At 44.6% G+C, this 15731-nt stretch overlaps 1 protein-coding gene across 3 annotated transcripts in view; it reads right to left on the bottom strand.

Moving 5' to 3' along the window:
* SULT4A1 (sulfotransferase family 4A member 1) overlaps positions 1–15731 on the bottom strand; it is a 165989-nt gene that overhangs the window by 46802 nt on the left and 103456 nt on the right. For all 3 annotated transcript variants that reach the window (XR_011281746.1, XM_069628136.1, XM_069628135.1), the window contains exons 3-4: positions 14675–14755; positions 14455–14581 (exon numbers count right to left, since the gene is read on the bottom strand). Coding sequence is in view for 2 of the 3 variants with exons in the window: in XM_069628136.1 (XP_069484237.1) it covers positions 14455–14581; positions 14675–14755 (208 nt within the window). In the remaining variant the exon portion in view is untranslated. The remainder of the gene's footprint in view (positions 1–14454; positions 14582–14674; positions 14756–15731) is intronic.

Consider the following 15731-nt stretch of genomic DNA (forward strand, 5'->3'; position numbering starts at 1 on the left):
CAACCAAAGAAACGCTTTTGCACAGTGGTTGAAGCTGGGGGCCATCAGCTTATGGGTAGTACCTATCATTAGGTGCTTGAAAGCTTGGCTTTCCCACATAAAAAAAACCTATTATTCAATCTGAAAGTGGGAGGGTTTTGGAATGAGCCAGACAGGCTCTGTAATTTGAGCTGAAATCAAAATGAAGCCCCTAATAAAATAGAGCTCTAGAGAAATGCTCATTCTTTAGGCTTCAAAGCAAAGGTTGGCGACTGCTTATTTGGACCGGAGACACATGTATGGTTTGTTAACCCTACCCGGATCAGATAAGGCCTGCCATTGCAAGATCACTGTATTTGAGGGTAAGATTAGGTATATTGCCTACCAGCGCTTTCACCACCAAATGGAATGGCCTTGGCTCTGCTAGATGCCCATAGTGTGATGCCCCCGAGGAGTCCTTACCACATCTCATGTTATTTTGTAAATCATTGCAACGACTAAGGTCCGGATACCCGAGACCCGTCCTGCTGGAGGCAGAGATCAAGCTATGACCTTGTGCCGTGGGATTACTGGTCCAATCAATATACCCCCCCTTCTCCAATTGTGGGTGCTGTGGCCTACTTTTTGCATAGAGCATGGATCTTGAGGAGAAAAATGGTAGCACTGCAACAGGTTGCAAGTATAGTAATCCCTTCGGGCCAGTTAATTGTCATCTTGCTAGGTTATCTGTGGCAAAATGGCGAATCCTTGGAAACAAATTGTAGCAGTCATGCAGTAGTTTTGTTTTTTATATCTTTTATCTGTGTTATTAACTTTGTGTATTTTTGATAACTGATTTTAACGTGTTATAATTTATATATGTAACACAATGAGAATGTCGAATAAAGGTTTTTAAAAGCAAAAAAGAAAGATAGATGCATAGAAACCATTTTTAAGATGGGGTATTATCATGTAGGCTTTTGTAGGCCACTGCAGATAATACGGGCAAACAAAGGCATCCAATTGGGATTTATGCAAATTGGGGTTGTATAGGTACTCTCCCCATTGCCCTCACCACCTTGTTCTGGACTGAGGTCATAGACAACTTGAGTCAAATTCTAAATGCTGCACATTTCACCCACATAGAAATGTATTCTAAAGATAAGAAGAGAAGAACAGTGAATAGGTTTGAAAGGCCAGAAGCAGTGCTGATTTTCTGTACCGGTGCAATTTACCTTTCACGCTTTAAGAGGACTTGAGCATGCATACTCTGGGTCATATCAGCAGATGAACTGCTGCTGGTATCAGGTAATATTATCCCCACCAAAAATATTGCCATACATTTGGTCGTCGGGAACGGCCATAGGCGATATTTTTGGTGGGGATAATTTATGGGGTAAATGGATAGGGGGGTTTGCAGGGGTGTCCCCCTCTCCCTTTTAAAATATATGGGGGTTGCGGGGGTAGCCCCCGCAGGTTCCATGGGGTAATATCGCCGCAAAAATATGGCGAAATATTTGTATGGCGATATTTTTGCGGCGATATTATCACATGGAACCCTGCTGCTTACCATCTCATTTAGTGGAAATATCTTTTTGAGATTCGTGATTGACTCATATTTTTAGCACACTTTATAGAGTGTTGTGATTGTCTCAGCCAACCAGGAATGGCGTTTTCTTAGAAATTCCAAGCACTTCTATCTCTCTTAATTTCTCTTTCCTCCCACCTCTGCCAAGCGGTATGTGCTCAGTGCCTGCACCCATCCATGCTGCCTCTGCGGCTATGCCACCCCATAACCCCCTTGACCAGCCTCACAGATTCTTCCAGGGACTGGATCCCACCATTGTATAGCATCTCTTCCGCCTCCACACTCAACCACTTCTTTTTTCCAATGCTTGGGTGGGCGGGCTGATGTTGTGCCTCTCTCAAGCTCAGAGCCTTTCTTGCATGTGACATTCCTGCCCACGGCAACAAATGCAACTCCATAATTACATGGCATTCTACTGGGTTGGCCATTTTTGGCAGGGTGGGGGGTAACATTTACCTCTACCACAAAGCCTCAACACCCCTGACCATTAGGAGCCCTCAACCCTCATTCATAGTCTTCGCATTCACGTGGGACTGTTAAAATCAGGCTTACCAGATGCTTAAAGGTTGGATTGCTTCCCCCTGCAGGCACCAATGCTTAATCATGTACATTTTGCATATACTGAATAGACAGAAAAAGCTTTTAGGTTACACAATACAATTCTGGATTATGGGGGCGGGGGGTTAAACAACACCCCACTTCACACTCCAGTCAAATCTCACACCATTACAAAACCTGGTTCTATGCCAAAATGACAGCTTGGCCTTTCTGACTAATTGCTATTTTATTTACAATGGAGGTTCCGTTCCTCCTGCCCCAACCCTTTTCCTTACTTTTTAAAATATCATCTCCTCTTTCTTTTTTTCATATTATTTTAAAACCTATTTACTTATCGCCCTAGTAACCAGATTTGCTCATGGTTAAGTGTAAAGACTGGAGGGGGTAGCTGTACTTCTTCCCACTATATAGTTGGGGAAGAGGCACAGAGCACCCCAGCCAAGGTTCTCTAATGGTAGCTATGGGCGAGCAACCAAGGCTGAGGCTCCAAGTGGGTGATGCAGGCTGGTTCTTGGGTACAGGGAATCCCCATGCTCCCCACAATGGACTGTCCACGCCCTCTGTTCGGTGATAACAGTCATTTTATTAAAGGATACACAATGAAGTAGATATACACAACTAAATAAAACTCATTTTGCATTAGAAATCTAAACAGGCAACTTAACATAAAATAGTTCTATGTGGTACCACTGTTACCTTTAAATTAAATTGTAATGCACCAACTGCTGACAGTTATTAAAAAGCATTTTAAATATTAGGCAATGGTTAACTTCATCAAATATTAATGTAGAAAAGCAGGTAATAATTAGAACATAGGCAGGATACTTTCTTTAGGATGAAAAGGCAATACTGTGCGAGGATCCCCCAAACTTGGCAAGCTGTTAGAAAAGGTTAAGGTTTACTTTATGTTGCATATTACAGCCCAGTCCAAATATGTTAATTAATAGTCTGTTTCTCTTTCTACAGATCACACTACCCTCAAAATTACCTGGGAAGCCACAGGAGAACGGGATCCAAGATGAATCTGGGACCCCCAGGATGAATCCCAAGGATGGAAGATTCTCTTCCTCGTCACAGTAACTTTGGTGCCTTGCAAGCACAGTGGTGGAGTTTCTTGTTTTTACTTGATGAGACCCCTCTTGGATGGACCCCCATTGGAAGGAGTCGCCGCTGGGATGTCTGTGTTGAGAAGAAGAGAACAAGCGGTATCGGAAAGGCAGCAATGCAGATTTGTCGCAGTGGTCTCCGATGTCAGGTTGTTACGCCGGATGTGGATGTCCCACGAAGATTAATTTTGCTGTGGACCTCGACAAGGCCTGAATGAAGTTGATAAGTCCTTTTGTGGTCATCAATGACTTTGTGGCGACGGGTGCATTGGCAGAAGGAGTTGTCGGGTTTCAGGATTTCACGGTTCAACCCCTTTCGTTTCTTCGGTGCTGCAGCCAAAGCATGGGCGTCAGTATGGCTTCTGACAACCTGGACACGACCACTGGACTGGACTGTGGACTCCTCTGCAGACAGCGACCCTGGATCTTCTCTGACGTGGAAAAGTGGATAATGTCATGGCAGATGTCTTTGGATGGTTAGAATTTTGGCAGCTGCAGGTGTCGGGCAGCACTATGCCAAGGTATCCCCCTCTTCCGGGGTAATACTCAGAGGCTTGAATTTAATCGGTCACAGACACTCCTCCGGACCATGGGTGACACATGTGGACTTCTTTACTTCAAGATGTCCAGGCACACTTCTGGGCCCACAAAGATCCCTTTTCCGGACAGGAGGAATACAGGACTGGCTTCCAGGACACTTTGGGTGAAGAGCAGCAGTTGCAGAATGTTCCCTCGTAGCTATGGGGAAAGCTTGCCTATCCAGGTCTTCTCTGGTTCAGTCCTTCAGTCAGCACAGCAGCTTTTGGATTACTTGAAGACTTGCAGCCACAGACTTCTTCCTCCATCCTCCATCTGGACTCCAGCATGCAAGTTTAAAATTACTTCAGGTTCAGGTTTCTTGTTTTAGCTTCTGACAAGGAGGCGAGTGTGAAGTTGTATGTTCTACAAAACACTCCCCATTCACTGAGGCTGAGCCATGTTATGCCAGCCAATCACACAAACGTTAATTCATGTAGGCAGCGCCCAATCTGGCTCACAGCCATTCAGGCCATTTACCAGAAACCACACACCGACAGAGGATGTTTATTGGGGGCTACTCCCCAGCCTTTTGGCATGCTACACTGTATTCCTTCCAGTTTCAGTCAGGGCTGGCTCAGGCATTGTGTGTCACAACCAAAACCAGACACAGACCAACACAGAATGCATATTGACTACTCACCCCAAGGGTGTAGCCACAACAAGCTGTCCCTGGCAAGGCTCCAGCCAGTCTAGCAGAAGGCAGCCCCAGAGCCATATATGGTCCTTCACCCAACAGCCATTAAGGGGAAGGGAACAGAGCCAGATCTTCTCAGGACTTCGGGAAACAAGGGAGAAAGGTAAAGGAAACCAAGTGGTGATCTTGCCTTTATCCAGGAATCCATTGATTCCTATAGCAGGGCCTGGGTATCCAAAAAGGAGGGATGCCCAGAGCCACTGCCAAATTAGCATGCAGCTGCCACCAGCCCATACTCTGCTGCTTTGTGGGCAACACACAGGTGCCCAAACACTTACACTAGGGGTACAAGGGTGTACCCCTACCCATGGGCAGAAAACACACACAGAAAGGCTAGGATGGGGGCGAGGAGGCCCTGTCCCTCCAAAATCATCTCCAGCATCGCAGTAAGCATGTCAATTTGTCAGAAAAGTGTTTTGCCACCATGGCAGAAGCTGGCAAATGAAAGGACGCAGAGTGCTCTACAACATAAAAGCTATGCAAGAAAAATGATTACTGCTCCTCGTCACCGTATTAGGGTATTTCTAGGAGGAGAATGTATCATGGACAGAGAAATTAAGGGATTGTAAAAGCACAATTTTTCACTGTGGTAAATTAGGGCCAGTCAATGGATACTTTTAAATTATCAGACACAAGACCATACTGGGAATTGTGTCATGACTGGGAGCCAATACATGGATCTTTAAAACCAACTAATTGGATCCCATTTCATTGGGCATGCCTGAAATTAGAGATCCTTCCACATTTGGCACACCAGCCAAAAGGTGACAGAATAGAATATTTAATCATTAGCTTAAGTCAGACGTAATTGTCCAGAGTGAAGAGAGGGCTATTAAGGAAGCCGGAATGCACAGAATGGCTGGGAATACCACCCCCTCCACTGCATCACCTCACTGCCACAGGGTTCTAGCAAAGTGGGAAGTTGATCTTTCATCCCCCAAAAAAGCTGCAAAACACATTTTTTGAAGAGTGCAAAATTCCCACTATGGCTAGAAGCTGTGGAAACATGACTGTGCAGCGATACATTGTGATAGGACTAAATTGCGTACAATGGCATGGCTGAGCAGTCGCATGCAAATAAGGTTGCGAGCGGGAGAGAGGCAGAACATCCAGCCCACCAGGTCATATTAAGAAGAGGTGAGCTGGAGCATAGGCAGAAAGACCCACAAGACAAGACAGTGGTGGAGTTCTGGTCCAAAGAAGAATCTGTGTGGCGTGGCAAAGGGCAGAGGCAGCAAGGGTGAGTGCAGACAAAGAGGACTTTTTGCTTGGTCCAGCAATATAGCAATGTGGAATTTAGAGTGAATACTGGGTATCAGTACTTCAATTTCTTGGGAATCCTTGTTCCTGATTAACTGAGCAAATCAAAATGTTCTAACAAGGGTGCTAAAAAGAAATAATGTTCACAAGTTAGGTATGAAAAGCTACAATGGTGGAATTTTGTTCCCTCTAGTTATTTGTCTCTATGTGCAAACTGGTTAGCTTTCGTGCGCAACTAACGGGGTATGCCACTTTTGTGAGCATGCATAGTTAGTAAGACACTGTCTCTGAAGCAAGTTTTGGAAAAGAATTTCCGCTTTCCAGCCACTGCAATTCTTTACAAATGTGTGCAGAAGATGCACCTTACAAGAATTTTCCAAACACTGAGCGTAAAAGAAAAAAATGTATATGTGATTATAAAGAGCTTATTAACTAGTCCAAGACTTCAAGATCTGCCACAGTACCTAACAAAAAAAAGAAAAAGAAATACATTGCCAGTGCAGAGAGATTTGTGTTTTGTGCCACTGGAAAAACATGTGTATTACAAAAAACAAATATTGCTTCTCATAACTGATGTGGATGTCAAACAATTCCGGCACGGTACAGTATTTGCAGATGGAATAACTGCAACTAGAAGATATGTGTCAGAAAACATGCCATAGGAGTTGATGTGTCATTTTAATGAAGAAATTAAAAGGGCAGGAGAATATGCCTCTCATAAATTGTGCAAGGTCGATACATGCATCAGGATAACTGGACCACAGAATATGATGATCAAAATTACAGGGCCTCAGTTTACCGACCACATTACGTTGCCCTGTGATGTGTGGCAACACTTACTCAAAACCAGCCTTATACTGGAGAGACATATACACCATCCATTTGACTCCCTAAAAACAGGAAAATGTGTCCAATAAAAATGGAAAAAAATTAACATTTAGAAGCCTATCCCCTGCTTCTACATACAAAGTGCCACCAATATTTTTCTGAATAAGTGACCAGCAGAGCAGTGGCATAGGATGGAACTCTAATACTACTGCCCCATCTCAAGAGGGATTTTAAGGGGAAAGAACATCTCCTAATAAGGATAAAGGATCACTATTGGCAACGCCAATTACTTTTTACTTTTACTCCCCAAAATCGTTTGACTCCAGGTAGGGAGCAAATTCTCACCAGAGCCTTGCTTGTAACCCTGACATAGGGTACATAATACAGCGTATAGATTTGCCGACCCTTCCATACTACTGCCTAGAAAGAAAACATCAACAAGAGCTTTACTGAGGTTTCTTATGGAGCCCATAGAGCACAAATATATGGTGGTTTTTATTAATAGCATCAATGCTCAGAAGTACAATTGATTGAGTGCCTTCTTCTGTAACCAGGGATCAATCTTCTGTAATTCATTATCAAATAAACAAGATGCAGGGGGATTCTAGAGTCAACAGGCGCAGAACAAGTGATTATACTGAAAAGGTCAATGCAGCCAAGGATATAAAGAAACAGAAGGTGCAGTTGTCTAAACTGTTACTAGAGTCTCCCATCCTTCAGCAAACACATTTCCCTTAATGTACTGTACTGCTAATGGCTGACTTGGTTTTTGAAAGTTGCTGATTTGTTAATCACCTGCACAGAGTGTTCCCCTGTGCCCTTCCCCATACGTCTGCCCTGCTCCTGTGCAAGCTTCGAATAATAGTTGACAGGGCACTGTACAAAGTGAGGGATTCTAGCAGTAAACACTCACTGATATATTTGCAGACCCACAACACTTTGCAAGCAAAACATACTATTTCTTACCATATTATGTGCATTTTAAGAAAGTAAAAAGGCAAAAAAGTTGAAGGATCCATACCAAAGTGCATTAATGTGCCATATTGGAAGTTATGGAGAGAACAATCCCTCTGTATCTCAATCACATGGAAGTGCCAGCGCAGGAGAAGTTAATGAAGCATTTAATGATATGTCATGGTAATTAGGAATACAGAAATAGAAAAACATCAATTACCACTACAAACCAACCTCTGCCCAAACATACAGCTGCCCACACACACAATGAATGATAATAACGTGCTGTGAGCTTAAAAGTGCTAACATACACAAAGTGATGTAATGCATAAAATGTTCCCTAATTGGAATCGGTAGGTGCAGATATGAACCCTGAATACTTAAATTCACTGAGAATCAGTGAATCAGTTCATTCTTGAGTTCAAAGAAACACCAAGATCAGTCAAACAATCAGTTTACTAGCAGAGACAATATGACAACATTCTTTGTCTTCACCAATGAGCTCAACACATGGTCTTCCATGTTAAATCCCCTTAGCTAGTTTCAACATTTATGATGACCCCACATGGTCAATGTTTTCATCAGGACTGCAATGTCAATTTCTAAAACAAGAAAAAAGAAGAAAAACAGATAAAATAAGTCACCTGAAGTGACACTGCATGTGATTGTAAATATTGTGATGAAAAAAAATAAACACAAATCCCCAATGAGTAAGGTAAGTATACCAAATAAGGTTTTCTATCTAGAAACGCTCAGAAAAGAGCCAATAGAAAACTGAAAATGGGAGGAAAAAATGAGGGGGGAAGTAGACGAGCTGGGTAATTCCAAGCTGAAAACCCCCCCAAAAGAATGGTCTAATATTTAGCATTCAGTATGCTCTCTTACCATTGATGCAAGAGCCAATAACGCAAATTGACAAGGGGGGTCCTGGGAGTCTCTCTGCCAGACATTAGTCCTGGTTACGAGAGACTTACCCAGAGTCTTTAGCTCACTATCTTTCACAGAGAAGAAATATCCCAAACATATCAGTCTTTGTCCTGCCCTGGGGCAGTCCAGCCCCGAAATTGTAGGCAATTCTCCTCTGAACAAGAGTACCAACAGCATCCCCAGACATGTGTTTCAGTCTGGTTGGACCTCATCAGTAGGGAGGAGCTGTGCCTCTCTAAGAATAGTGAGCAAGGGGTCCACGTCTGGATTCCCCTAGTAACTTAGGGTGAGACCCAAAGTTACTTGAATATGCAAATTGACAAGGGGGGTCCTGGGAGTCTCTCTGCCAGACATTAGTCCTGGTTACAAGAGACTTACCCAAGAGCCAATAACTGCAAATCAGCTCCGACTCTATAGGTTCCCTAATGGAAGAGCTGGTTGATTATGGGAATGACCTAGTGGAAGCCCAAAGTGCATTACAAGCTAATAATGAAGGCGAATGCCTTGCCTCTATGGTACAGGCTTATGGAATGGGCTTCACTATTTCTAGTGTTCTCTCAGAAGGGGATAATGTGCCTCTAAACAGATCACGGATCTTACAAGTTTTGGAGCATATCCCTTCACTAAGAGTACTGAAGAGTTGTGACTGAATATATTGAGTAATTGGATGACACCTGTTACCCTATGACAAGAGTCTATTGCTATTCAAATAAAATGGTAAAAACAATAAAAGAGCATCCATGCTCTCTGCTAAAGTTGGGCTAGGATATAGATCAGAATGGTCAACCCGCTTGGGGCCAAGAAGGTAGCTTTAGAGTTGAATCAAAGATATGATATATTGCATTTATAACGCGCTCTATACACAAGTGTTTCAAGGCGTGACGAGGCATGGGAGGGGGAACAGAGGGAAGACGGAGACAATGATCTTACTTATCCAGATGACATTGAGATCGCGCAAGGGGAGGGGGGGAAAGTGCGGGGTCGAGGGGGCAGTGCAGTCCATGGGAACGACAGTAAAATAAATAGAATAAATAAGCAATAAATAATAGTGCGGCCAGCTGGTGGCAAGTGCAAGGGTAAGTACAGACATCAGGTGTCAAGTGCTGATAGGGAGCTGTAGGGATACAGAAAACAGTCCACAAGTGCGAGGGATGCTAGGGAGGCAGTGCAGGGATGCAACTGGCAGGGGAGGGGACCTGGGCCCGAGATCAGAGGATAGCCAGGAGACCAGTGCAGTTTCAGCCAGGAGTTCAGCAGGGGAGAGGAGAGAAAGCAGAAGCAAAGAAGAAGGTTTTGAGATGCTTCCGGAACTGGAGATGGTTCTCCTCATGTTTCAGGGAGGCAGGGAGGCTGTTCAAGAGGGAGGCTCCAGCCGAAGAAAGATCTACCAGCAACTTGTTGCTTGGAGAAGCGTCTGACCCTCAGGGAGTTGGAGGCGGATGAGCAAAGAGCTCGAGATGGAAAATATTTAGGAAGAGAGTTGAAGGTATTGAGGCCCCAGGCCGCAGAAGGCCTTGTGGACAATGCAGAGAGTTTTGAACTTAATCCTTGCAGCCACAGGGGGTGCCAGTGCAGAGATTTCAGTCCTTGAGAGATACGATCCCTGGGCTTGAGGCCAAGGTCAAGTCTCGCAGTCCTGTTCTGGAGGAGTTTCAGAGGGTGGAGAGTAGAGGCAGGCAGATTTAGAAAGAGCCTGTTGCAATAGTCCAACCTAGAGAGAACCAGAGCTCTGGAGACAGTGAGCTTCTGGGGGAAGGATAGGAAAGGAAGAATACATCGGAGGAGGTCCAGCTGGTAGTGTGACTTCTTAGAGATGTCAGCAATGTGAGGAGAGAAGGAGAGTGTGGAGTCGAAGATGACCCCAAGGTTTTTGGCCTCACAGGTGGGAGCAGGAAGAGAGACCGGCCAGAGTGACAGTAAAGGAGGGAACAGGTGTGCCGATGAGGAGAATCTCAGTCTTACTGGCAGACGGCAGACAGACAGTCAGAGATGAGCGAAGGAGAAGAAGTGGCGGAAGGGAGCCTGAAAATGAGTTGAGTGCCATCCACATAGCCTTGAAAGTTGGGGCAGAGAGTGGCAATGCGGTGGGCAAGAAGTGCCAGCTATTGGTTGAACAGCCAGGGAGAGAGGTTAGACCCCTGGGGAACACAACAGGTAGAGATCGAGGAGAGGAAGGACCCCAGTTGGACCTGGGAGGGTCGATCAGAGAGGAAAGAGGTCAGTCAAGCCAGGTCCTAATTGGTGATACCCAGATTATCATGGAGACGGTTGAGCAGGATGGCATGGTTGACTGTGTCAAAGGCAGAAGATCGATCAAGTAAGCTAAAGACACAGGGGGTGTTGGAATCGGGGTTGGAGAGCAGGGCTTCACGGATGTTCAGGAGAACAGTTTCTGTGCTTCTGGCAGCTCCGAGGCCAGACTGATGGTCATGGAGACAGCCAACAGATTCGATGTGAAGATTAAGCTGAGAGATGGCCAGCTTTTCCAAGAGTTTGCCCAGGAAAGGAGTAATGGAGATTGAGCGATAGTTAGCTGGGCAGGGCATGTCGGTTTCGAAAGAGGGTGCACCAGGGAGTGCTTCGGGGGGGAAGCGAAGACACCAGTGGCGAAGGAGTGGTTACAGAAGTCAGCCAGAGCAGGGGCCAAGGTGTCAATGTGGCCCTTGATGGTTTTGGAGGAACAGGGGTGACCCTGTTTTGACACGACTTTCATAGATTGGACTTGTCTAGAAACCTTGTCTGGGGAGAACAAGGGAAAGGCAGAGAAGGTGTGAGGAGAGGTGGCCTAAGAAGGGCGAGAGAGCGAGAGCGAGAGAGCGAGAGCGAGAGAGCGAGAGAGAGAGAGCGAGAGAGAGAGAGCGAGAGAGAGGGCGAGAGAGAGAGGGCGAGAGAGCGAGAGGGCGAGAGGGCGAGAGAGAGAGAGAGAGAGAGAGAGAGAGAGAGAGAGAGAGAGAGAGAGAAAAGCCAGGGCTGTGCAGAGGGCATGGGAGGGGACAGGAGAGGTAGAGACTGCAGCAGGATTGGCCAGCTCCTTGCAGATTTTAAAGAGTTTGGCCGAGTTGTTAGATGCGGCAGAGATGCAGACTGGGATGTGGGCTCTCTTCTTGGTGCCGAAAGAGAGTCGGTATTGACTTTGGAGCAGGCGGCAGGCCAGCTTGTCAGAAGATGTACCAGAAGCACGCCATTTCCTCTCAGCCACCCTGTACTTGATTTAAGAGTGACGAGGTCCGAGTCGTAAAAGAAGGGTCTGAGATGAAAAGAACGATTAGTGCGGGTGGTCGATCAGTGGCTCTCACGCTCTAGGATAAGGGTGGAACGTGAGGAGGAAAATGATAAAGATTAGTGGGCATGATTACTTTCATTTCTCCCGACCAGTCAGGCCCACTTTTCCAGAAAATTATTGATAAAAACATGGCACATGAAAGATCACTCACATTTATTTAGAGGAAGGGGTGGCTCGAGCTACTTGCTACGTTCAGATGATGTTATTATGCTGCAGGAAATCTGTCTTGTAACTGACATTGTAATAGACTGATATTGGGCCTATTATAAAAAGGCTATGAAAGAGGCACAAGGATGCCCTAGGGGTAGCCTAGTTATTGCTTGCCGTAACACATTTAAGTCGGAGAAGTCATTTTTGGAGATGAAGACTTCAATGTATTAATTGTCTCTATTGAATTGGATAGTATTACAAAAATGTTAATGATAAAGATTTACGATGCATCAGAGGGTACCGATGCTGAATGCATTCAGCTGAATGTTTTTGAAGTGGTGGCATCTAGGCAGCTCATTAACCCGTGTTAAGTGATTGTGTTAGGGAGTGACCTGAATGCTGGGTGTGTAGAACCTCATATTATGGAATCAAAATGGAATAGCTCTGCACGATAATCAAAGGGCAGGACTCGCTGGTAATAAACAGGGGGAATCGCTGGATGGAATTCTTTGAAGATATAGAGATTATCTTGAATGGGCAGATAGTAGGAGATAATCCTGCGTCAAATAAATGGGAGTCAAGGAAATAAGGCATCTATAATTGATTACTGAAATAGGGGTTGAAATAGCAGAATTGAATGTTTAGTTTAATAGCTTTAGTGACCACTATGACTAATCCCGAGGTACCTTCACTACTTTTGATGGGTGGGTAAGGGGTTTGGGGGAGTCCCTTTCCAGGAGGCCAGGGAGGGGAGTCTGCCACCTGATAATGCGGTACAACTTTGATCCTCCCACCTCACCTCATCAACCCTTCACTACCACCCTTCGTGTACCACCACATATTTTTGCTATCCATCCCAGTAGGGACTACTGTGAAGGAAAAGATCCATAAGGTGCATGACAGAAATACTAGGACGAGGAAGAAGTCAAGAGCAACGAAGATCAATGATTTGAACCAAGGTGCACACACTAGTCCCTTGAGTGATCCGATTGGCCAGCTTTCATTCAAAAGGAGTGACGGAAAGGAACAATTGAGTCTTCAGATGAAGACATGGACTGAGTGCCCAGCAGGCTATGTGCAGAAGGTCAGACCAAGACAAAGTAACAAGGTGAAGGGGGTCTAAAACCCAAACTGGGGGAACAAGTCCTGAACAGCACTAAAAATGAATACAAACATTGTGTATGAGATTTGGACCCATAGACCTTGGCAGGAGAGTACACCTGTGGGTCAGGGTGAAAACAGATCAAATGAACTGAGTGAAAAAGTATCGAGTACCCTATTTGGCAGGAAAGTGGACTAAGTGGTACAGAAAGCAGGGTTGGGGACCAGTTGCAAATAGGAGGGAGATCCTAATCCCTTCCTCCTCATTGTACTACCCGGGTGTGCCCACAAGGGTCTGGGACCTTCAACACAGATTGGTGGCAGACAATCACACTAAATCTCCTTCAGAACACATAAAAGATAGGAAACAAAGAAAAGTGTACGTTCAAGACAAAGAACACATACAACACATGTGCATGCAACAAAAAGAACCCCATGCTAGTGTGTACACACAACATTCCGGTATTGATAATAAGCATATTACAAGGGGGAAGTCTGATAACCCTGGGATTCATTGGTTTTGGAAGAAACCGATGCCTGGCCCACATCAAGATGACCCTAGGAACAAAGGGTGGGGGTGGTGGTGCCAGGTAAAATACAAATCCTGGAAGAGAAAGGTAACATCCCGACAAGCTCATAGACAACCAAGAAAGAACAAGAAAGAAGTCCTGCATACTATAAATCCAAGAGATTGTGAGTGACTAGGGGGACAGAGAGAGAGAAGGAATTAGAACCACAGTCCCAAAGAACGCCTGACTGCTTTGTGAGAATCCTAAAACCCATCACATGGGCTCAATTGAGACACAACCCCGGTTTCATTTTGTACAAGAATGAAAGAAGAAAGAGAATTCATAAGTGACTGAGTTGTGCATTGATCTACGGCCATGGCATGTTACATTAAACATTTTTATGTGGTCTAGGTCAATGCAGATAGGGATGGAATATATACAAATCAGTTTTAACCCGAACCCAAATGGAAGCATTCTAATACAAACTACTAGAACATGCCCCATCTGAACCATAATAAAAGAAAGATTAGGCATATTTCACTCATGCTGGGCATGAGGTTTGATTTGAGGCCCTAATCGCAGCAATCTGGAGTCCAACATCTGAAAATGCCTCTCCCACCTCAGTAGACACATTTAGAAAGTCAACCAGTGAAGGATTGAAATGCATGAGCTTACGCTTGTTAACCATGCGTAATGGTTTGTGGTTTTCTGTGCTTTTACAGAAGCGGCCCAACCACGTCAAAACCTATATCCCAAATTCCTGCATTGACTTCCTTTCACATAATTTGCTTGTATTCCTGATTCATTACACCAACAACCCGACTCCAGAGAATCACATCAGTGTTCATGCAATGTTATGAATTATTAGAAAAAGTATTCCTGCACACATGCAAACAGCTAACAAGGACATTATTTGCATAGCCAGTTTTACGCAAAGAAAAGAAATAATTCTTTCTTACACTTATCATTCATGAACCTTCGACAGAATTCTTGAAATGTTCCTCGGTAGCTCATGGTCCTGAGGGAACGATGAAAATGATAATAGGATACCACAAGGTCTTTGGGATTGCGGGCCATATATATTACCTATGAATAAGTGACATCAATTTTGTTAGATTCGTTTTTTGTGTTTTTATGCCAATCAAGATCTGTTTGAATGATCAAAGGATCATCAGTTACCTTTGATTCTCCGCTATGCAGGTCAGAAGGCAGGAAACGATATGGCAGGTGACTTTTGATGAGACGGGGAGATGTAAGCTCCTAAATAAAAATTTGTTTAGAAACAATGTTATTAATATAAGTACATTTAATAACAAACTTCATATAATGATGGCATCAAAGGTTATATCCATCTGCACAAGCCGCAAACATGTACATACTATTGTCCTGTGGATGATACTCGTAAATAAGCAAGCAAATTGCCAAACATTTCCAAGTATATATAAATCAGTAACCAAATAAAATGGAAACTGATCAACAATGATAATTGTAAGACCGTTTGTGGCCTACGTGACGAAGCCCAGGATGTCGTCCCTGCTTCCCTGGGGGGAGCCCCATTCCATGAGGCCAGAGTGGTGAGGCTGCTACTCAATACTACTCAATAGTCCTGCTGGTGGTGATACGCAGCTGGTAGATCTCATGAGGAGGCGACCCCCCCCCCCCCCTCAATTGGGACTAGGGATGACTGTTCGGGAAGAACACAGTACACTTACAATATATCCACACCTCCCTCACTCTCATGCCCTACAATCCCCCACTCATCCATGTACTCCTGTAGGGTAAGAGACTTGGGGCCTCATTATGAGTCTGGCGGGTTGCAAGCCGGACTGAAACAACGGCTTGCAACGGTGTCGTTGCTTCAGTGACAACTGTGCCTATAGCGACCGCTGCTCCCGGCAGGTCAGACTTGCTGGTGCTGGGCACAGAGGCCCCGGCAGGCACAGTTGTAGTCTGCCATTCCGGAATGGATGCCAGTACGATGATACCAGAACCCTTAATTCTGGACTGGCAGACTTGTAATGAGGGCCTTACTCCCCATAGACAGTATTAGGACGAGGAAGAGTAGGGACTACCTATGTGAAGCATGGTTCTAGGTCAAATATTCGAAAACAATAGGATCCAATTTTTTTATGGGGGTTCCCCACTAACCCCCCGTTTTCCCTTTTAAAAAAAACTTTTTTTTACATACACAACTAAAAAAAAAAATATAAATAAATAAAAAAGCATTCGACTTTTT

Source organism: Ambystoma mexicanum, chromosome 12, assembly GCF_040938575.1.
Source record: "Ambystoma mexicanum isolate Mex_15411 chromosome 12, UKY_AmexF1_1, whole genome shotgun sequence".
Classification (NCBI taxonomy): Eukaryota; Metazoa; Chordata; class Amphibia; order Caudata; family Ambystomatidae; genus Ambystoma; species Ambystoma mexicanum.